General features: G+C 39.5%; 1 protein-coding gene across 2 annotated transcripts in view; it reads right to left on the reverse strand.

Moving 5' to 3' along the window:
* Positions 1 to 338: 338 nt before the first annotated feature.
* LOC120512253 (BMP/retinoic acid-inducible neural-specific protein 3) overlaps positions 339 to 21,393 on the reverse strand; it is a 197,632-nt gene continuing 176,577 nt past the window's right edge. For both annotated transcript variants that reach the window (XM_039730325.1, XM_039730326.1), the window contains exon 8: positions 339 to 1,805. In XM_039730325.1, coding sequence (XP_039586259.1) covers positions 689 to 1,805 — 1,117 coding nt within the window. In that variant the 3' untranslated portion in view covers positions 339 to 688. The remainder of the gene's footprint in view (positions 1,806 to 21,393) is intronic.

Consider the following 21,393-nt stretch of genomic DNA (forward strand, 5'->3'; position numbering starts at 1 on the left):
AGCTAATGCAGCCTTGCACTGCTGTGCATCCCACAGCTCCAGCCTCCTGCACACCCTAAAACACTCCCTGGGATCACCCTGGGGTCACACTGAGCACCTTGGAAAGGACAAGCCTCAGCTGGGGCATTGCTCCAGTTGTCACTTCAGCCCAGCATGAACTCCTATATCCACATCCTAAAATTAAAATATCCCATGGCTTTGAATTTTGACAGTTTCTCTTAAAATCTGGAGTCAATCTCTTCTCTTTGCCTACCCCTCCTGAGTTCAACACACACAAAAGTGTATCAAAGTTACTACTTTTGTGTAAGAAAAAAGAATCCCACAGCATTTCTTTGTAATAACTGTTCAGCTACAAAATTTTATTGGTCTCCTTCTATGTTCCCTCTAGAGGATGTAATGCACAAAAGCATTGCCACGGAACATATAAAATTACAAATGAAATTTATTGTAAAAAGTAGAATGTCTTCTAGACTGGTGTCAGTATTTATTTCATTCATAAACCAAAACTGCAGGTATAATATATTCATTGTCAGCAAGTTCATGTGTGTAAATTGCCATCCAACAGTATTGACTGATATAAGACAGATATTGAAAAGACAATTTAAATTTACTCTTCCAAACATAAACTGTTCCACAAAAGCACTGTAAAAACTCCTTCAAAGTTTTGTGTTGTGCTTCACATTTATGGTTAACTACATAATTTGGTTGTGTCATAATCCACTGTGTTTGGCAATTTGGCATTAAAGGCCTGCAAAGCAGATTGGATCCTCACCACTTCACTGGTAGACAGTTTGAGTCTATGACGGAGCAAGCAAGAGAAGAGGTCCAGACGACGTTGGCCGGGTGGAGAGAGTTTATTTACACGGTCCCGAATCTCCAACAGCTGCAAAAGTGCTGAGTCCTGTGAGCCCTGAGTGTAGGGGTAGTCCAGCTGCAAAATCAAGTCTCGGATTGCTTCCGGGTCGAAGTGCATGCTGTAGCCAAACACTTGGATGTTGTTGATTTTCATGTAGCCCAGATTTCTTGAGGGATCAATAAATTCCAGGGGTTCGTAGTAGATGCTCTCGTTGCCATTTGGACCGTTCGACTTTATTCGACTCCTCAAATAGATGTGCACAGTTTCAAAAAATGTCTTCCACTTGTTGCCCAGAGTCAGCGTCCAGTTATAGCACTGAAGGGGTAAGTCCAGCTTAGTCCGCTCCCAGTCTGGGAAATTATTTTCATTCACAGGCATAAACCAGCTCTCAGAGTGGCTGCCCCCAAAAGGGTTGATATAAACAGCAAGGACGGGCTCTAAGGTGCTGTTCTTAGTCAGGCAAATTTGCAGAGAGAGGCCCAGTATCATATGGACCAGGCTGGACTTGTACTTGTTGCTCTTGAGAGTCAGGAGCATCCTCTTGCGCCACGAGGGGTCGAACCAGCTGTTGAGGCGCATGTCGTTGCTGATGAAAATGGCGTGCACCTCGATCCGCCGGTCCGTCTTCTGCAGCAAATACTTCATCTCCAGGTCCTGCAGGTCCGTCTCGAAGCCGATGTAGTGCTCGGTGGAGTCGGCCACCTCGGGCTTGCAGAGGCCCTGGCTCAGCATGTAGCCGGCGTTGCAGCTCCCGCAGCGCGTGCGGTTGTCGGGCGCGCAGCTCAGGCAGGCGGGGCCGTCGCCCAGCGTGCAGGGCAGCGAGCCGTGGCACGCCACCTGGTCGTTGGGGCACGTGCACGTGTGGGTCTCCTCGGAAAAGCTCCCCAGGAGCCCGTTCTCGTTGCAGTACAGGAACGACTGGATGCGGTTCAGCCAGTAGTTGGAAGACCTGCAGCGTGAAAATAAGTTGTTTTTAACAAGGAGAGGCCTGCACGCAGCAAATATGGCTTTGTTATGTTGTATCAGAAAGAGGAAAATAAAGCTGGTTTTAGTGTCAGGTTAAGGCATGATAGCATCTGCTGTCAGATAGATGCAGGTATAAATTGCCTCCTAACAATGCAAAATTACAAAAGAAAAGTTTCCTTATAAACCCACAGGCATGACAGGAACATTTAGTTCAGGTATTTGCCTTCTCTGTGTCTCTGTCAAGGAAGCCTGACAAAGAACCATTTTCTATGACTGTCTTCAGATTAACATCTTGAAATCCTACGCAGCTGAGATTATTTTTGTGTGTTCTATTTGACCAAAGAAGAGTTTAGTATCTAATTGTCTACAACTCTACTGTCCCTCTATTCCATTATGAAGATTCTTTTTTTTTTTACTAGCTGGAGCTGCATTGATTTACAGACAGTGAGCCAAAATTCTTTCCTAGAATATCAACAGGTCTCCACTCCCCACCTAAAGAGATTCTTTAGATGACTTCCAGCACTACAGAATCTCTACAGGAAGCCATGCATGAGCATGTTGTGTTTACTTTTCATCTCTGGGGACAAAATTAAAAGATCACTTTAATGTTCTTCTTGTCATCTCATTTTGGTTTCACTAGGAGGAACAGTTAATGTCCTACATCACACTGGGAAAACATACTGAAACCAACAGTTTAGGCTGATGAGGCACATCCACTAGAAGAATGACAACAGGAAGAGCAGAGCTACATGGAAATAGTCAGAAAAATTATTTTCTTTGCATTTTCCACTCTTATTATTCCCAACAATGCACAGTTTACAGAAGTTGTTTTGTCTGCTGCAATCAGATCTGTTGTTGCCACATGAATGATGATGGTTGTACAGTTTCTTCCCCTTTCATTACATTGTTTTGGAGAAAATGCAAGACCCTAATTTATTCCTGACTGACATTTAAGTCACATCTGAATTTGCCTCAAGGAGAAATCCATGGCATCCCAAATTCTGGTATTTTAGAAACATGAAAATAAAGTTCAGTTAAAAAATATTCTGGTGACTTTTTAAATCTTTCTATTTTTTCCTTTTTTTAGGGCAGGAATCTTGGTTGTTCAGGGTTGGGGGTTTATACGCCTATAGCACTAGGTATTTTCTAGAAGCATAAGTAAACATAATAACATGCACAACATGAACATACCTTATTCTTATTGGTGCTTACTTGAAAGTCAGTATTAAGCAAAAACATTCTGAGTGAGTCAACAACATTCTAGGTATTCCAACCACATGGTGTTTAAAACATTGGTTTTTTTCTTTATTAATGATGCAATCTGCTATTTCAATGATTATGAGGGGCAAAATCTCTAAAGTCACTTCTTTTCTGTTCTCTTTATTTTTTAATGAGCCTATCTTCCTCCTTCTATTTTGTTAGGGAATACAAGCAGCAGTTTAAAAATCATCATGAAATTACAAACTGCAAAATTAAGTAAGTTTCTTGCTATAACTCAGTTATGTTGTTTGTAACTTAGTATTATCTAGCTTATTTAAACTATGTCTTTGATGATTAGCAGTTGCAAAGAGGTCGACAACTTTAGAGGGAAGGAGGTTATCTCCTTATTCCAGTGAAGTTCAAAACAATAACATTCTAATATTATTGCCTTACTTTGATTTCTCTTTACCTGATTTTAAACAGAGGGATAAGAAGAATCTGCTTGTACTTGTCTGTGATTATTTAACAAATACAGTCTATTTTTAAAAATAAAATCTACTTCCTTATTTAACTGCTTGTTTTAAAATTAGTCATTAAGGAATACTGTTACTCTTTGTAAATTTATTGCTTTCAGTGGAGAAAATTAAGTAAATTATGAAAAAGTACATAAAATGTGGGTGATACCTACTTTATTTAAGCCACTCGTCCTTAATTGGGTAAATTCACACTGGCGTGTCATTACAAAATAATTCTTTTTCTCCTAGAAAATCAAGATCAGATAAATTCTGGACCCTGCAGCCGAGGGAAGGGTTTGATTGGAAGCAGATGTGTCCTGCAGGTCACCACCTGGCTGAACATCTGGTGCAGCTGAGGCTGCACAGCCCCTCTGGGGACGGTGGCAGCTGGGGACAGAGGGGGCTCCAGACAAGGTGAGAGGTGACAGCTCAGGTGCCAGACTTGCTAATCCTCTGACAAGGGCTTCAAGCATTGCTAGCTTGGGGCTGGAGCTCTAATGGGGGCTGGGAAATAAAGCATCCAGGGAGAGAAACTTTCTAGTGTGGTTTGGAACTGCATAGTCCAGTTGGAACAGGGTGATCTTCAAGGTCCTTTCCAACCCAAAATGTTCTGTGATTTTGTGATTCATTCTGTGCAGAAAGTGGTGCACCTAGGGGCCCTTCTCTGTGCCTGGACAGGGATGTGTGTGGGAAACAGGCAGATTTGGACACACTTCCAGTACTATGACTTCCTCAACATCACAAAGGTGTGGTGGGTGTATAGAGAGTCCTTGGAGAAATCAGATAGAAGGGGAACATTTGCACTCCCCCAAAAAAGAAGCCTATAGAACTAAAACAAAACTTCACTATTGAACAAGCAATGCACAGGGTCTCCAGGGCAGGTGTGAGAGCAGAGAACAGTGAGAAGGGCACTGTCAGAATCTTTACACACCATAAAATAAAAGGAAATGGATGAAGCCTCCCTGAATTCTCAGAATTGCTGCGTTGGAAGAGACTTTCAAGATCATCAAATACATCCCAGCCATAACACCTCAACTAAACCATGGCACTGAGTGCCACATCCAGGCTTTCTTAAACACATCCAGGGATGGTGACTTCACCACCTCCCTGGGCAGACCATTCCAGAACTTTATCACTCAGATCCAACTGGAGAAAGCAACATGACCACAGGTGTCCTGAGTGAGGCTTGAAAGAACTCTTCAATTCTTTCACCAAAAAAAAAAAAAATATTATTTGATTTGGAAAATTACACATGCTGGCCTGATGAGTTAGTTTTCCAAACACTGGGGTGTAGAACCAGCTTCCAAAGCTCATGAAACCAGCAAGAATAGTCCTAGTCACTCCACTGAGCTTCAAATAAAAATGGAATGCTTGAAATACCTGTGTCTTCCTCATCCTGCAAAGTTATGTGATAGTTTATAATCAAAAGCTATTTCTGGTGATTCACACACTTGAAATCACTACTTTACTGTAGAAGTAAATTATTTTTTTGTTTAATTAAATATGATACTTGGTAAGTGCAGGATACTTGTCAAACTATATAATTACACCTTCCTGGAAATTGTTTGGAATTTTTTTAAACTTCTTTTGTTTATTAATATTGTATCATTGAAATCAACCTTTCAAACAAAAGTACAAAAGAATTGCTAAATCTGGATAGAATTCCTATGAAAACATGAATATATGATTGTCCTGTTAGTGGAAAACCTGTTGTCTCTATAGGAAATAGATCATCAAGCCACTGCTCTGACTTATGAACACTGAGCAGGTAACCCTTCCAAATCCCAAGCTCTGCCTTTTAGTTAAGACCCCAAAACTGGGTCTCCATTGTTCTGGGGCTTGAATCTCACCCTTGACTGCAAAGAGCTCCTGCTCATACAAATCACACCTCTCAGGGAAGAACAATTCCTCCCTCCTTATTAATAATAATAAGAAGAATTCCTCCCTCCTTATTCCTCCTTGTCAATGTGAAAATACCTGGAGGTGCACGACAATATTCCACAAATTTTCTCAGTTCTTAAAATTTACTTGGAAGCAGATTGTTAACTAATTCTGCTTCAATGACAACTTCAGCTCCAACTTCTACTCATTTCCTACTCTGCTCAGGCTACTGTTGCAGGATGAAGAGACTCCTGTGGTTAAATCTGCTGCCCCATAAACTGCACCAGCTTTCAGCTGGAATGCTTGCAGGGGAAAGAAAGCCTGCCAGATAATCTCACTTTTGCACAAGCATGGTAAAAAATATGATAATCCTAGGGACGTTAATGCAGCAATTAACACCAGCCAAGTTTCTGATGAGAATCTTAATGACAGACATAAATCATAATTCTGAAGCGCATTTAAAATATTTTGCAATTCTTTTTCTTACTATGAAAAAAACCTTCACTTAAAAACAGGATTATTTTTACTAGAGCAGTTGCAAGCTTAATCCAAACCACGTGCCTATTCCTGTTCAGTACACTGTAACATTAAATGTAAGAACAAAGCACTATGGTCACCCTATAGAATAGCTGGAGCAAGTATTTAATCATGATATGACACTTTTACCTCCTTCTCTGCCTCACTAAGTGCTTAACATCTGTTGTACATCAGATGGCTCAGTAGCAGATGATGAGTACTCAGTGAGGCAGATGCTAAGTAAAAAAATGAAGACAATTTAACAAGAAGAGGAGAGGCAGTAAAATACCCATTACCTACTTTCCCCTTCTTTGGAGGCCAAGTCCAGTATAAATCTGTGAGACAGCAACATCAGCACCAAATGCACTTACAGCCATCTCTACAACGTCCTGCTCTGGATCAGGTGGATTTACATCTTGGGAAGGACAAAGCAGACCCCAAGTACTTTGTTTCTGTGCTGTGATTCAAAACAACAACAGTAATGGATGCTTAATTTGATAATGGTCTTTTATGAGAATGTTGTTTTCTTCTAGGAATAATCAGGGTAAAACTACCAACTGCACAGTAGCCAGGAGAGCAGTGAGTGATCATAGAATCACAGATACAACAGAATGGTTTGGGTTGGGAGGGAGCTTAAAGCTCATCCAGTGCCACCCCTGCCGTGGGCAGGGACACATTCCACTATCCCAGGCTGCTCCAAGCCCTGTCCAGCTTGGCCTTGGACACTGCCAGGGATCCAGGGGCAGCCACAGCTTCTCTGGGCACCCTGTGCCAGGGCCTCACCAACCTCACAAAGAATTCCTTCCTAATATTTAATCTAGCCTGTCCTCTGGCAGTGGGTAGCTATTCCTCCGTGTCCTGATCCCTTGTAAACAGCCTCTCTCTTTCTTTCCTGTGGGCTCCCTTTAGGCACAATGAGGTCATGCTAAAGCTTCTCCTCTCCAGGCTGAACAATCCCAGCTCTCCCAGCCTTTCCTCCCAGCAGAGCTGCTCCATCCCTCTGACCATGCTGGTGCCTCCCCTGGGCTCTCTCCAGCAGCTCCAGCTCCTCCCTGTGCTGGGGCAGCTCTGCAGGTGGGGCTCACCTGGGCTCAGAATCCCCTCCCCTGCTGCCCAGGCTGGGGCTCAGCCCAGGGCAGGGGTTCAGGGCTGGGGCAGCTCCAGCTCTCACCCCCAGCACCCCCAAGTCCTTCTCCCAGGGCTGCTCCCTCTGCTCCTCCCAGCCTGGGCTGATCCCAGGGCTGCCCTGACCAGCCCTTGTTAAACCTCCTGGGGTTCCCAGGGTCACTTCTGGAGTTTGTCCAGCTCCCTCTGGATGTCACCCTGTCCTTCAGGGGTGTCACTGCACCCTCAGCTTGGTGTCACCTGCAAACCTGCTGAGGGTGGCCTCAATCCCTCTGTCATTAGAAGATTGAATGTTTTTAGTTTATTCAGCCCCACAGAATTACCCACCACTGAAATAAATGTGCCTGAAATCACTTTCTTGTGGCTCACATTTCAGGTGTGGCAGTGAGACTCTTGGTGACACTGCAAATCCCACTCTCAAAGATGGCAAAGAGGAGCAGAGCAGCTGCTCTGAATTCACATCTCACAATTTCACTGCTGCTCTACCTGAGCCAGGAACTTTTAGGCTGATCCAAAGGTCTGGGTTATACGGGCCATGGTGAACAAAAAGAGTAGTGTAAAGTAGGGAAGGACTGTGATACTTTTCTAAATGTATATAAAGGAAAGAGAATCCTCTACCTAAGGATGCCTGCTAGCATACACAGAAAGGATATTAATTAGCTATGGAATTTTAATGGAAATGTCTCCATATGCTGAAATTGTTTGCAGCATTGAAGTCCATGCAGTAAGTAAAGAAATCTGTCTCAGTGTGGGGATACTCTGTGGTGACTGGATGAACTTGGAGCTTGCTGCTGGATTATGTTGCTGGGGCTGTACACAATCTAAACTGAATCTACTTTGAATTATGGAGCCAAAATACCTTGTTTTCCCTCTTAATCACATTTAAGGAGAGTCTTTCCAGATCCCCTAGCCCTCGTGCCACCGTTCTGCAGCTGTTGCCTGGGCCCCTCAGGGCTGGTGCAAAATCAATAATACATGTTCTTCCTTTTAAATTCCACATAACCTTTATATTATGGGAAGTAGAGGAATTAAGTCCCTACATTAAGTGGTTGAAACCTTTTGCATCTCATAGAGAAAACTGCCATGGGTTTCATGATATTTCAAGCTAAACAATATTTTGGCACTAAAACATGTAACATTTCAGAGGCTATTTCTGGTTGGTCTGCTATGAATTGATTTACAAAGCTTTGTAGTTTTAATTACATTGACATTACACCCTTATAATTCTCATAGTAAATTTTTCTAATATTAAATATTTCTGCCACACACACTCCCAAAAGAATAATTATTAAGAAAAAAATATTAAGATAGTATATCCAGAACTCTTTTGACACAGCCCTAATCATAGTGACCGTTGTGGTATTTTTAATTGGGAATCAAAGTGCTTTGTAGCACCAAATATTTATGTAAAGGGAGACAAATCAGAGACAAGCCTTGAAAGCTTTTACTAAATAATGATCCAAAGTGCAGCAGGGACAAAGGAAATACACAGAAAATTAATTAATGGAGTCAATTGTAGAACAAAAGGAATCAGAGCTGTTAGGAAAAGTAAGAATTTCCATTTAAAGGAGAAAGAAAGAAACTTGCTACACACATGCACAAAACCCCACCAAAATACTCCAGCCAAAAACCTGCAAACCAGCCAACTAATGTGTGCTGCTTGGAGCCTCTCACCTGTTGGGTGTGTGTCTGTGTGTGCTTGTGTTTGTAGTGTTAGATCTGTGAAAAACTGACCTTGGTCACAGACTAGCCACTCATTTTGTGGAATTTCAGGGGGAACTTTCCAGATGTATGTTAAAGTATTAAGGTAGAAAGAATTACGGAGGGATTATAAGGTTTAACTAGATGCCTCTGAGACACTCAGGTTGATGAACCCCTTTAGGGCATTAGAAAAGTAACAGCCAAATTCCCTGCTTTTCTGCCAAACTTTCCCTCCCAGCTGGATTTATTAGCCCCAAAAGATGCTCACATTAGTGTAGAGCAAGGGCAGTTCTTTGCTCTGTGTTCAGCAGACCATAAAGTAGAGGTAAAAAAAGAGAGAAGTGAAGGAACATCGTGACTTGGAGAAAGGAGAAAAATTAAATAGGATTTCAAAATGAAAATTCCTTTCACTGAATGATTTAAGATGGAAGTGTAAATGTAGCTAATTCAGGGGTTTCTTTGAATTATAATATGTATATATAGCTGGCATAAAGCTAATTTCAGTATTTAATCTCTAGGAGGAAGGGAGCCACTAGCAGCTACTAAGACCAACTGGATTCCCTCAAGATCTTGAGGCCAAATGCACAATAATAGTCTAAGTTGTTGTGTGAGCTGTACTGGCAACAATAACAAGATGTACCAGCAGCTCTAGTAGGCAGTAGAAATTCTGGAATTAATAAAAAGGTAGCCTTGACAGAAAGCTCTTTGTATATAGTGCAGCAGATCACAAAATCTAGTGAAGGTGAGAACACAATGTTGTGTGTTTTAACTTCAGATAGGAGGAAGGAGCCTCCACATTTTTGGAGCATTTTCTTCAAAATAGGAGTAAAATAGGAAGTTCAGAGACTGGAGATAATTTCTGAGCTAAAGCCTTTCAATGTATTGTAGGATGATCAAAACTCAAGCAAAAGGGCAATTGGTAGGGTTACTGCACCATGGCACACCCACAAAAACCCCGCTGCTGAAAACAGCATCCAAGGTTTTAATCATGGTAAGGGGTAAATCTGGATGTGAAAAGAGATTTAGCACCAGAGAAAGCAGCCATCAATTCCAGACTATCTGGAATTAAACCTCATGATTCCAGGTAAAATCAAAGCCTCATTAACAGCCAGTAGCAGAGAGGCAAGTCCATGATTACATCTGTGAAGCTGATACAAGACCATTACATCTTCTCATTTTCCTATTGATTTTGAGACAGGACCTTTAGTCCTATTTTAGGCATCCTTATTCCCAGATACAAATAACTGAAATAAAATAAAACAAATAAATAAATAAATGAAAATCTGTTTCTGTAAAGTTTGTGGCAGCTACAAATGTGGAGCTGGGGAAAATCTGCTTTTATTCCTGGCTTATTTCTGTGTGATGATGGTTATGGACCAGTCACTTGCTCTTTCCTTTGATAATGATCCTTATTTTTTCCCTGCTGTTTCCTATTTGGAGTATAAATGTAGTTATCCCTAAAAGCTACTGTAATATAAACAGCAACAATCTGTCATTTTCTTCCATTATGCAGAACCAGAAGGATTAAAGCAAAGCAAGTATCTCCAAGACAAGAGTAATGGTCTTAATTAAAGAATACAAAACTCACTTCTGTGTTCATACCTCGCTTGTCATGTTATTAAACAAAATAAACCAAAATAAGATTGTGAGACCAGTGTGCTTTTTTCTCTAATTTTGTAATAACCGAAAATAACTATAATTTTGAGCAAACTCTTTAAAATTTTAATACAGGCACAAAACACATTGCAGAAGAGAGGTTTGGTTTTCTGCCATGGTATGTTCAAATAAATTGCAAGGACACCCTTAAATTTCTGAAGAAAAATTAAAGGCTGTCTAGAAAAGTTGTATCCTGCTGTTTTAAAAACAACATGTATTTCACTTCACTTAAAAATCTATAATACTTGTAATAATATGTCACTTGTGTAAAAGTCATACACAGAAAGTATTAAAATAAACGGCCAAACATTGCATGTCTATAATATAAATTAGGAGACAGGCTTGCAGTAATGCTTATGACAAATATCAAGTGATTGTAGAATCAATCTAGATAAATCTCCTCGAATATTTTTGCTTCCTTAAGCAATCAAACCCACAGCCTAAAATGCAATATAGAAGGTGATAGAAAGGGTGAAAAAAAGAGCAGTTTTCTACATGTTAATCTGCGTAATAGAAAAATCAGTGTAGATAACAGAGTGAGGGGCCAAAGTCCCACCTTGGAAGATATGGAATTGTGATCTGCAGCACTAGAGGAACTCTGAAGCAGTGGCAACCCTTATTGCAAAGAAAGACCATGTTACTCCTGAAATGCTACTTTCCTACATAGGTAATCTCCTTCTGATGACTTCATCCCCTGTTGGTATGGCATGCCTTTAAATGTCACAATATCCAAGGGTGGAAAGAAAATCACCCCATGAAGAACAGCTTCCTTGATACCTTGGCATTTTTATTTAAGGGACTATAATTAAAAACACACACACAAGCCCATCCAAAACAACAACAAAAAGCTGACAAAATACCCAACATCTTGTTCCTCTTTAAATTCGTTCTTTCCAAAATTAACAGGCTGCTACAGAAGGAATTAATTTAAGGACCTAGTCTTTCACAAATAATTGCTAAGTGTTCACATCAATAACCAAAAGTGGATTGGAGCAGACAACATTTCCTTGCAGGAGAAGAAAAAAAGATCTGTTAGAGAATCTTTTTCTGACAAGTGATGTATAACATTTCAGAGCCTACAAAGGCATGGGTTTTAAGGCATATTTAGCATTCTTAACAGAGTCATTCCAAGAATCTTGGATTGTAATCACAGTGGGACACTAAAGGCTCTGGAGGAATTCTATCATTAACAAGGTCTCTAGTATGATTTATATAAATACATATATATGTATGTTTATATATATTACATGTATATATTATAGATACATTAATGTAATATATTATATATATTATATATATTAATGTAATACATTACATATAATATATATGTGTAATTCCATTTAACAAGGTCTATGCTTTATATAAATACATCTATATGTATTCTTATATATCACATACATATTATAGATATATTAATGTAATATATATAATATACTAATGTAATGTATAACATATATTACATGTATATAATGTATAATATATAAATGTGTAATATATAAATACATGTATATATGTATATATAAAAATACATATATATGTACACACACATACACATACACACATACACAGATATATTAATGTAATATATGTAATATATATTAATATAATATATATAACATATATTACATATATATGCAATATATATAAAAATACATATATATTTACACACATGCACACACATATGTGTGTATATATATATATATGCACAAAACTTTCATCCTTAATACCCCAGGCACTCTCAGAAAGGTTTATCTATCCCTTCCAGAAAGACCAGATGCTTCCACCTGGAGAAAATCAAAAAGCAAAGCTACAAAAGTCCCTTGAAAATCAAGTCCTCCTAAACACACACTCAGGGGCTCTAAATTAACCAAGGGAATAAGGGTCATGATGGCATGAGGGGAATGGTGATGATACTAATTAATGGAAATTAGTGACCAAGAGATAAAATTGAATTTTTTACTGAGGATAGAGAAATAGCAAAGAGCTAATTTTTTTAACCACTTTGTACAGAATTCTACACCACCTGTAGTTCAGGATCTTTGCACTTTAAACTCTTGAAGCTCATGAAGGTTAGTTAAATTTTAAGATTGCGAATGAGGTCATGAAACAAAAAGGATAGCATAGTGTTAGCTTTTAAATGTTTAATTACTGGGGTAAAAGCACTACCAAAATGTCCCCAAAAGGATTCCATCCATTCTTGATATTACAAATGATATTCCCCCTTCTATTGTATTTATAGTAGAAGTGACCATAAAAGCCTGAAGACATGATCCATATTGAATAAAACAACCTGCCTCAAGAACCTTTTCCTTGAGGAGATCTCAGTCTAAGTGCAGACCAGACAAAATAAATAGAAATGGGCTGTAGGATGTGCTCACAGTGTTTTTAGAGCTGCAGTGAGGGATGGTGAGGACTGGAGGGGGATAACTGCAGAGCCAGGAGCTGAAATACAAGTCTGGATCTTTAATAGCCCCTCTGTCATGCAGAAGATTTCCTGCTGTGCACAGTGAGTACCACTGAATAGCAAGGAATAGCCACAAAAATAACACTGATGTCCTCAGGCAAAAATCATATCACCCCTGATTTCTCCTGCCTGCCCAACACATGGGGTTTGGAAGTATCTTTTATGTGGATAAGGTGGCTTAGCCTTTATATTACAGAGGAGTTTGCAGATTGTGGTGGGGTCTCTTTCAGCCTGCACTTTCATCCAAGCATTGATGACTTTTCCCTCTTCCCAAGCTGTGGTGCTCCTGATGGACAGCAAAGGGAAGAGGGTTTGTCACGGGCAGGTAAACAGGGCTGCAGCACAAACACTCTCACCTTGGTGAGTAATTACATTGCCCCTGCAACACCATCCATCTCCAGTGGCAAAGGGACTGAGGAGCCCAAATCCACACACAGCCCAGTGTTTTTCACAAGGCTGTTTGCAACTGGGATTGACATCCCCAGAAAGTCAGAGAAAAATTGGCTCTGCTCAAACTCTTTCTTGGATTTTGAAGTTTACTCTTAAGAGCCAAACACTCCTTCTCCAAATGTCAAACTGTCCATGATAAAAGGAGAGCAAATTAACATTGGCTTTACATGTTAAAGGAGTTTTACAGTCTGGCAGGAGTTTTACAATCAGTGCTGTTTATTGCAATATAGTTCTGTCAAGCATTACTATTGTCTGAATGCCTGTTACTCCCTTAATCTATCTAATTCACCTCACTATGGGCTTGCTCCAAAAAGAAAATTATGGCAGCACTAAAAAGGACCCCTTTAACTTGAGAGCATTCCTGATCAATCACTTACATAGTCCTAATATTTTTAATACCAGCCTGTAGCTCTGTGAGAAACCACAGGAGCTCCTGCTCAGCGATGTAATTTTAAAAGTAATTTTAAGAGTACCACCTGTCCTTGTAACCAGCAGTATATTGCCAGTGATCCTTATTTACTCAAATAAAACTTGACTGAATTCTTTTAATACTCTACAGCAGTTTTCACTGGCTGTCTTTAGTTTCTATGGAAACACATTCAATTATTATTTTGTCACACAGGACTGAATTGCTGCATAGACTCCCCACCACAAATGGGCACTTGAACTCTTGAATATCTCTACCCTCAGCTCCAGAAATAAAGTTTTGTTGGGTACTCAAAGACCATTTAGTTTCCCAGCATGAAATGATTGTGATGGGGGAGAAAATTTGAATTGTCCTGGCATAATCTTTAATGCATCCTACTAAATCCTGCAGGTAGAGGATCTCAGTGATTTCCCATCTTCTAGTTGAGGATGATATTAGGGTAAAAATAGCCATTATAAAGAGGAAGATAGGGTTGCTGTGGGAGAAAGCCTCATTGTCTTGCCAAGGGAGTAATTTTTTCCCTACTGATCTGCAATTTGATTGATTCTTCTACTTAAAATATTCTGCTGAAGTTGAGCATGGTTGTTGATGTTGTTCCACAGACCTTTTAAACTTTGACCTCTTTAATATAGTTTATATTTTCATTATCTACGGTTTGCACCATGAAAAACCAGAGTGTGTTTTCAGGTAATGCTGTTTAGCATGTAAAACACAAACATGAACTCATTAGATGGAGGGCAAAACAACATCTGTAGTGCCAAGGCATAATCCCCCACCCCCAAATCTGGGTGTTGATCCTCCAGGTAATGCTGAAGTCAGGCCCAGTCCTCACGTACAGGAACAGAAGGAGGGGAGCAGCAATTCTGCCAGGAGACCCCACAGAGATAATTCCTGTGGCCTTTCCTAAAGCATGAATCATGACTTGGAGTCAGGGACTTCAGGTAAGAGACAGAACCACTGAACTTCAGACAAAATGGACACAAAGTGAAGAGGAGATGAGCAAAAGTGCAGAAGCCTGCTGCAGAAACCTGGCTTTAGCATTGTGGCAGCCAAAAGAAGAATAACCTTTCTCAATTCTCACCCTATTCTGCAGTAAAAATGTGTTTATTTTAATATTGTAAAGTTTTTGGGGTTTTTTTTAAATTTTCTTCTTGATTAATTTTTATTTCTGGTTGGGGGGATTGTTTGTTTTGTTTTTTAAAAATATTCATTTATTTATTTTTCTTTATATGCAATCTCTTTGGAGCACAGAGGGGCAATGTCTTCCATAAACAAACACCTAATTATGAACACCTTGCACATAATACTGACCAGGTTTTCCTCTAAATATCATAGGGACATTCATCATTAATACATGAAAAATGGTCTACAAACTTTTTTCTAGGCAAACTCAGCAAATATTGAGGAAAATACATAATAACCATTGTTCTGGGAATTGCCTTATTCTAGTGCCAGACCCAGAGCAGTTAGGGAGCAGCTCTCTTATTTGGGAGGAGGGTGGGAGCAGCATGTTGTCCCCACATCAGATAGATGGCAATGGATAAAACACGACTTTTCCTTCTTTTGCCAGTGGCTGAATCACCATGGACGTAGCTGCAATTCTTTTCCTCCTTGAGCAGAGATCTTTCTCAGAACTGATTCATGGATGAGACTTTCTGCCCACGGAGGCCACCATGCCAAGGACAAAGAGAAGCAAAGCTCCTTCTAAGGGCCACATGAGGTCACATCATAGTGAACTCAGAACTAGCACTCCATTACATCCTTTCCTTTCCTTTCCTTTCCCACTACAAGGTAAGGGATTGGTGGAGATGCTGTTCCAGACACCACTCATGATTCTCCTGGTTTGCTGCTACAGGAGTGGAGTCACTGAGCAGTGAATTTAATTTAGTGCATGAGCAGCACTCATGTTCTGCATGACAATAACTTGCAAATACTTTCTTAGGCACTACATTTTCAGGCTCAGGGAGCCCTCTCCAATTAAAAACAGATTGTCCTTAACAGAATCTATAAATGTGAACTAGAGTGTCTGTCCTATTTTCTTTTGCTAGATTTTTTTCCCTTTGTAACAAGTTTAACCCAACTGTTTTCAGCTTTATTGTCCTGATAAGACAGCAAATTCCATTTCCTGCCATCTGTTGCTAAATTTGCAAGTTTCCACAAGATCACTAGGTATATAGTGGGGGGATCTTCTGTTTGTTACTTTGGAGAACTTACTATAGATAGGCAAAATGATTCTCATATATTTGACTTGCCAAACCCTACTCTGATGGCCATTTAATACAAATATTAAAGAAAAAGATGTTTAAGATTCCGCTCCTACATTATCTTCTTTGTGAGGCACTTTGTCAGTTTCATCTGTTGGTTCAAACTTACACTTTATTTTCTTGGATGTGATGGTTTTTTAAACTTGTTTTTAAGCTTATTCAAGTGGTCTTTTGCATTTCCTATTAACTGCTTATGTGTCTGATTTTGATGGATCCCTCCTTTCAATATCCAGGAATTTGTAGAGATGAGCAGTTTTGCTGTAGCACTGTTCCAATTACTCTGGACTCGTGTGGAGATAAATTTGCTCTTTCTGTTTACTCTTAAATCTACACATAATTGCTTGTCAAACTCACACCTCCTTGGTGTTCTTCAAAAGCTGGAAAAGATAGTCTGAGAGAATCCATCCATGAGAATGGTGCTGATAATTAAGAGATATCTTAAAGCAAATGGATAAAACAGCAAATAGATGTTCATAAATTATTTGAAACTGAGGGAATTTTAGGAAAGAATGTCGTCATATATCAACAGAGAGTTGTTAAATGTGTAGGTACAGAGGAGATACTCACTGAAGATAAACCCTCATAATTTGGTTTCTGGTTCTGAGACTTCCAATAATCTCACTGCCATTTAAGTGCTCTCATTTGGGACCCCAAAGGAGCCTTTTTTGGGGATTTTTAAATTATTTTTTTTAAAACAAAGATTCCTGAAAAAACCTCCAACTATTATTCCAACATATTTTTAAAAGCATAAAGAATCAGAATATGTTTTAACCATAGACCACATTATGTTAATATGCATTTAAATTATTTATCATTCAAAGGATTTTGCTAAGGTTGGTATATTTGCATTATTCCTACTTGTATTGAGGCAAAGCAATGTCACCTGCTATTATTCATTTCTTGCTGACCTGCTAAGTACTCATTATTAAATTTATGCTCCTCCTCGTGGGATCTATCCTTTTAAGAACTTAAGGAGCACAGAAATGGCACTGCAGTAATGTATGGAAAATAGTTCAGTGTTTAGCTTTAGTTAAGTACACCATCATTGCCTTGTAAATGTGTGCAATACCATATGCTTACAAATAAACAGATGAAAAAAGGGAGATTTTCCACAAAAAATTGGGGAGGGGGGGTGGTTAAAATACAGTTAATATTTTCTCTTATTCGTTCACTAAAAAGGTAACACATCCATGACAAAATAAATATTATTACAGGAAAGTTGGTACTGAGACCATGTCAGCAGCTGGTCTGGTCCTTAACATACATTCTGAAGAGCACAGAGTACAGAAAAGTGGAATTAATGAGTATTATTCTTCTATTAAAAGTAATTTTTTTAATAGCTAGAATCCTACTCATTAAATTCTATTTATGAAAAGAAACTTTAGAAATTTTTAAATTATTTATGGTTAATATTCTTTGTACTGTATCTCTTTGATATCTGCCAGACTGAGAGAAATATTTTCTGCAAATCAATACAACTCCTACTGCAAAATCAACCTGAATCCTTTTAGATATAGATACAGTTAAAATTATTGACATTAAAGTATTGATATTTAATTACTGATACATTTATATTGTCTCACAAATAACAGCAAAAAGGAATGGCGAAAAACTTAAGCGATAAGAAATTTCTCTTCTTGTGACTCAACTGCTCACAAGTAATAGAATCAAAGACTATGAATCAAGGAAAAATTGATTTTTAATAAAAAAGCATTTTAATTGAGAGAGTGACCATAAAGGAGAACCCTGATTCTTATGCCAGGAGATCAGTGGGCATCTTCCAGCTGATGCCAACAGCCCATTAAAAAATCTTCCTTTGTGATAGGGTTTTCACATGACACATGGCAGCAATTCCAATTCCAGCTGGGTTTCAGCAGAGTTTAGATGGCTGCAAATTTTTATCTTGTAATTAGTGGGCAATGAGAACCATAAGTCAAATACCCTTTTATGCAGAGCTGTTCATAGCTCTATTAATATATTTCTCCTCTGTATCTCTATAACTTCTGTACCTCTAACCTCTCTCTTGCTGCTCAGGTCATTTAGATTCTTGTGTACAGCTCCCAACATGGATGCACTACGAGGATGCTCTGGGGCAAATCTTTAGGCTCAAAAACCTTTTTCCCACTCTCACCATGGCTTTGTGGCTTGGGGAACAGTGACAGCTGTAACTCTAGTGCTCAGGTCTCCTGTGCCCAGCCCCAGCCGAGCCCCTCAGCCCTGGGCCACAGGAGCTCAGCAAATGCTCAGCCACGCATTTACACCTCTTCCAATATTTTAATCATGACCCCAGTGTCCCCCAACCAGCCTTCCAGCTTTTTTTTTATTCCTCATCCTCCTTGAAGGGTGAATTCCACAGAGGAGGACTGAGCTTCTAGGCAGTACATTTCCTTTTGTAAGAACACGGGAGCTGTTAAGACTCCAGTCATCATGTAGCTATTCACAAGTGCTATGCTACAATAATCCACTTTTATGGGAGTTTGGAAGATGAATATAAAATAACATAATCCCCAGCTGTGCTGTTATGTGCAAAGCCATCCCATTAATCACACTCAGTTTTACTTTACAGCTTAAAGGTATGCAAAGTGTTGCTGCCATTCAGGTGCCTTAGTACTGGCAGTTGCACACCCTAACTGCATTTTAAAAGCTATCTTCTCAAGAAATTAAGCACTCAATCTTTTCCTTTCCTCCAGTGGAAATGGTAATTCAGCACCTTCTGATGTCAACAACATATGCAGAGCAGCCAAAAGCTCCAGGTGAGCAAATGAAACCTCAGCACTGTGACAGCCTCCAGACCTGAATATAACACGTTAAACACTTAAGAAAAACCCAAAAGTAGTTCAATAGTTCTATTTCTTTATAGATTATTTGAACTGATTTCGGATCTGTACTATTCATGAGGCTACTGAGCACAAATGGCAAACCCACATCATAATGGCTACAAGAGATGAGATCGTTTGGGGTTCACAAGCATGAATTCATGCTAGACTGATATTGCCAATAAAGACATTCAATTCTTCTTAGGGCCTGTGGGAGCTTGCAGACCTAAGAGTGAAAATAAGTGATACTTAGAACTGCTCACTTCTTTCCTGGAGCTGAAAGCATTGATGGGATGGTTGGATTGGAATGGTGAGAAAGCAACTGAATTTAGATCTTAAGGAAAAAAAAAAAAGGATATTAATTAAATTAGACATTAGGAAAAAATTCTTCCCTGTGAGGCTGAGGAGGCCCTGGTACAGGGTGCCCAGCGAAGCTGTGGCTGCCCCTGGATCCCTGGAAGTGACCATGGCCAGGTTGGACAGGGCTTGGAGCAATCTGGGATTGTGGAAGGTGTCCCTGCCCATGGCAGGGGTGGCACTGGATGGGCTTTAAGCTTCCTTCCATCCCAAACCAGTCCATGATTCCAGGGTTCTATATGACAAGGTCGGGAAGAGAGGAAACAACTGGTTTCTGGTTTTTATCTTGTTACTCATCAATCATCAAGGCAACACCTCAGATCAGACCCTTGGAAATTATGGGAACCAGCATTTTATTCCAAGGTGTGGCAAATTCTGTCACTCAGAGGGATCAATCTGTGATGTACCCCCCTACAATAAAGTTTGCCAGAGAGTAAAAGCAGAAAATATGAGTCAGGGCAGTTTTATAAAATTCCTGAGGATGGATATTTAAACCAGGAATTGCATACAAATTTTGTGAATTTCATAGACACAGGATGTCAGTTCCATTTCACTATCACTCTCATATATTGTATTTGCAGGGTGCCTTTGTGGCAGGAAGGAATGTTGAATCTGACTCCATGTTCTCAGAAGGCTAATTTATTATTTTATGATACTACATTATATTAAAGAATACTAAACTGTACTATACTAAAAAATACAGAAAGGATGCTTACAGAATGCTGAAAAGATAATAATGAAACTCATGACTCTCTCCAGAGCCCCGACACAGCTTGGTACTGATTGGCCATTAAGTCAAAACAATTCACAGCAGAAACCAATGAAAGAATCACCTGTTGGATAAACAATCTCCAACCACATTCCAAAGCAGCAAAACTCAGGAAAAGCAATGAGAGAATATTGTTTTCCTTTTTCTCTGAGGCTTCTCAGCTTCCCAGGAGAAAAATCCTGGGTGAAGGGATTTTTCAAAAAATATGAATGTGACAGCAATACACAGGGTAACAAGAACATAGTGAATGTTCTTGCAAACTTCAAAGGTGAAATAGATTAAATAAGTTTTTTGTGAAACAAATTTGAAAGTTCGGTTGAGATGTGTGATCCCATAGATTGTGAGCCTTGCAATGTCATGGATTTCACAAATGCATGGCACCATTCATCTGAATTTGTCTATAGAGCTCTATAACCAGATGTCTGTCTGCTATTCAGCTAAAAAAGAAGAGACAGGCTCTGGAGTCATTATTAGCCAAGATTCACAGGTGCCTCGTGTAGAAACCCTCTTTATAAAGCTTCACTGCTCTGTGTCAGGACACTAATCTCTATTCAGTGCAGAGAAATTCTGCTTTTCGCAGACAGAGGGTCTATTTTTGTCTTTGAAGTTAATCCAACCCTAAGTTGCAGCAACACTTGGAAACCCAGATGCAGAAATTCTGTATAGACTTCCTTTTAAATATTCATGGCTGGAAACCTGTTTCTCTGCTTCTGTCATTTCAAGCTGAGCATTCTGGCTTTTATGGACTTTTGCTCATCTCTTAATCCACAAATAAAATGTTTTCTCTCCCACACAGTTGATTTTATACCCAAATGTGGATATACATAGAGGAGTAAGTTGGAATATGCAGCAGATGGTCAGCAGAAGAAATAAAAAATCACTTAATGTCCAACAACCAATACCAGTGGCAAGACTCATTAAACCATGGGCTGGACTCAGCAAGACAGAAACTGCTGCTCAAGGGTTTTGTGAGGTATCGAGGGCTAAACTGATGAAACAGAAAGTCTGCATGCTGGCCTGGGATTTGCTACATTGGTCTCTGCTCAGAGCTTATTTAACTGAAGTTTTGTCAAGGAAGGCTGGGCCAGCCCCGTCAGCAGCTCAGCTTTCCATTTCCCAGTGCCTTGCTCCCATCTTGGACACATTTGCCAACTGTCTGGTTTATATTTATACTCTGTCTCAGCCATCACTCCAGGAATGATCCAACCCAGTAGTGCTTGCTGCAGATAATGCACTGATGAAGCAATCTACACAGATGGTAAGCTATCAACTTACATTAAAAAAATCATCAGTTATTGTTCCTAATTTTTTCCAAAATTAAGGCAGCTTTGTTCAAAAATCTGCGGAAAAATATATGCACAGTTTCAAGGACAGAGTGCCTTTGGGCTCTTCTAAGGCCAATTAAAGAATTGTTTGGGATTTCATCTAAA

The sequence above is a fragment of the Passer montanus genome, unplaced genomic scaffold, assembly GCF_014805655.1.
Source record: "Passer montanus isolate IOZ18808 unplaced genomic scaffold, ASM1480565v1 scaffold71, whole genome shotgun sequence".
Classification (NCBI taxonomy): domain Eukaryota; kingdom Metazoa; phylum Chordata; class Aves; order Passeriformes; family Passeridae; genus Passer; species Passer montanus.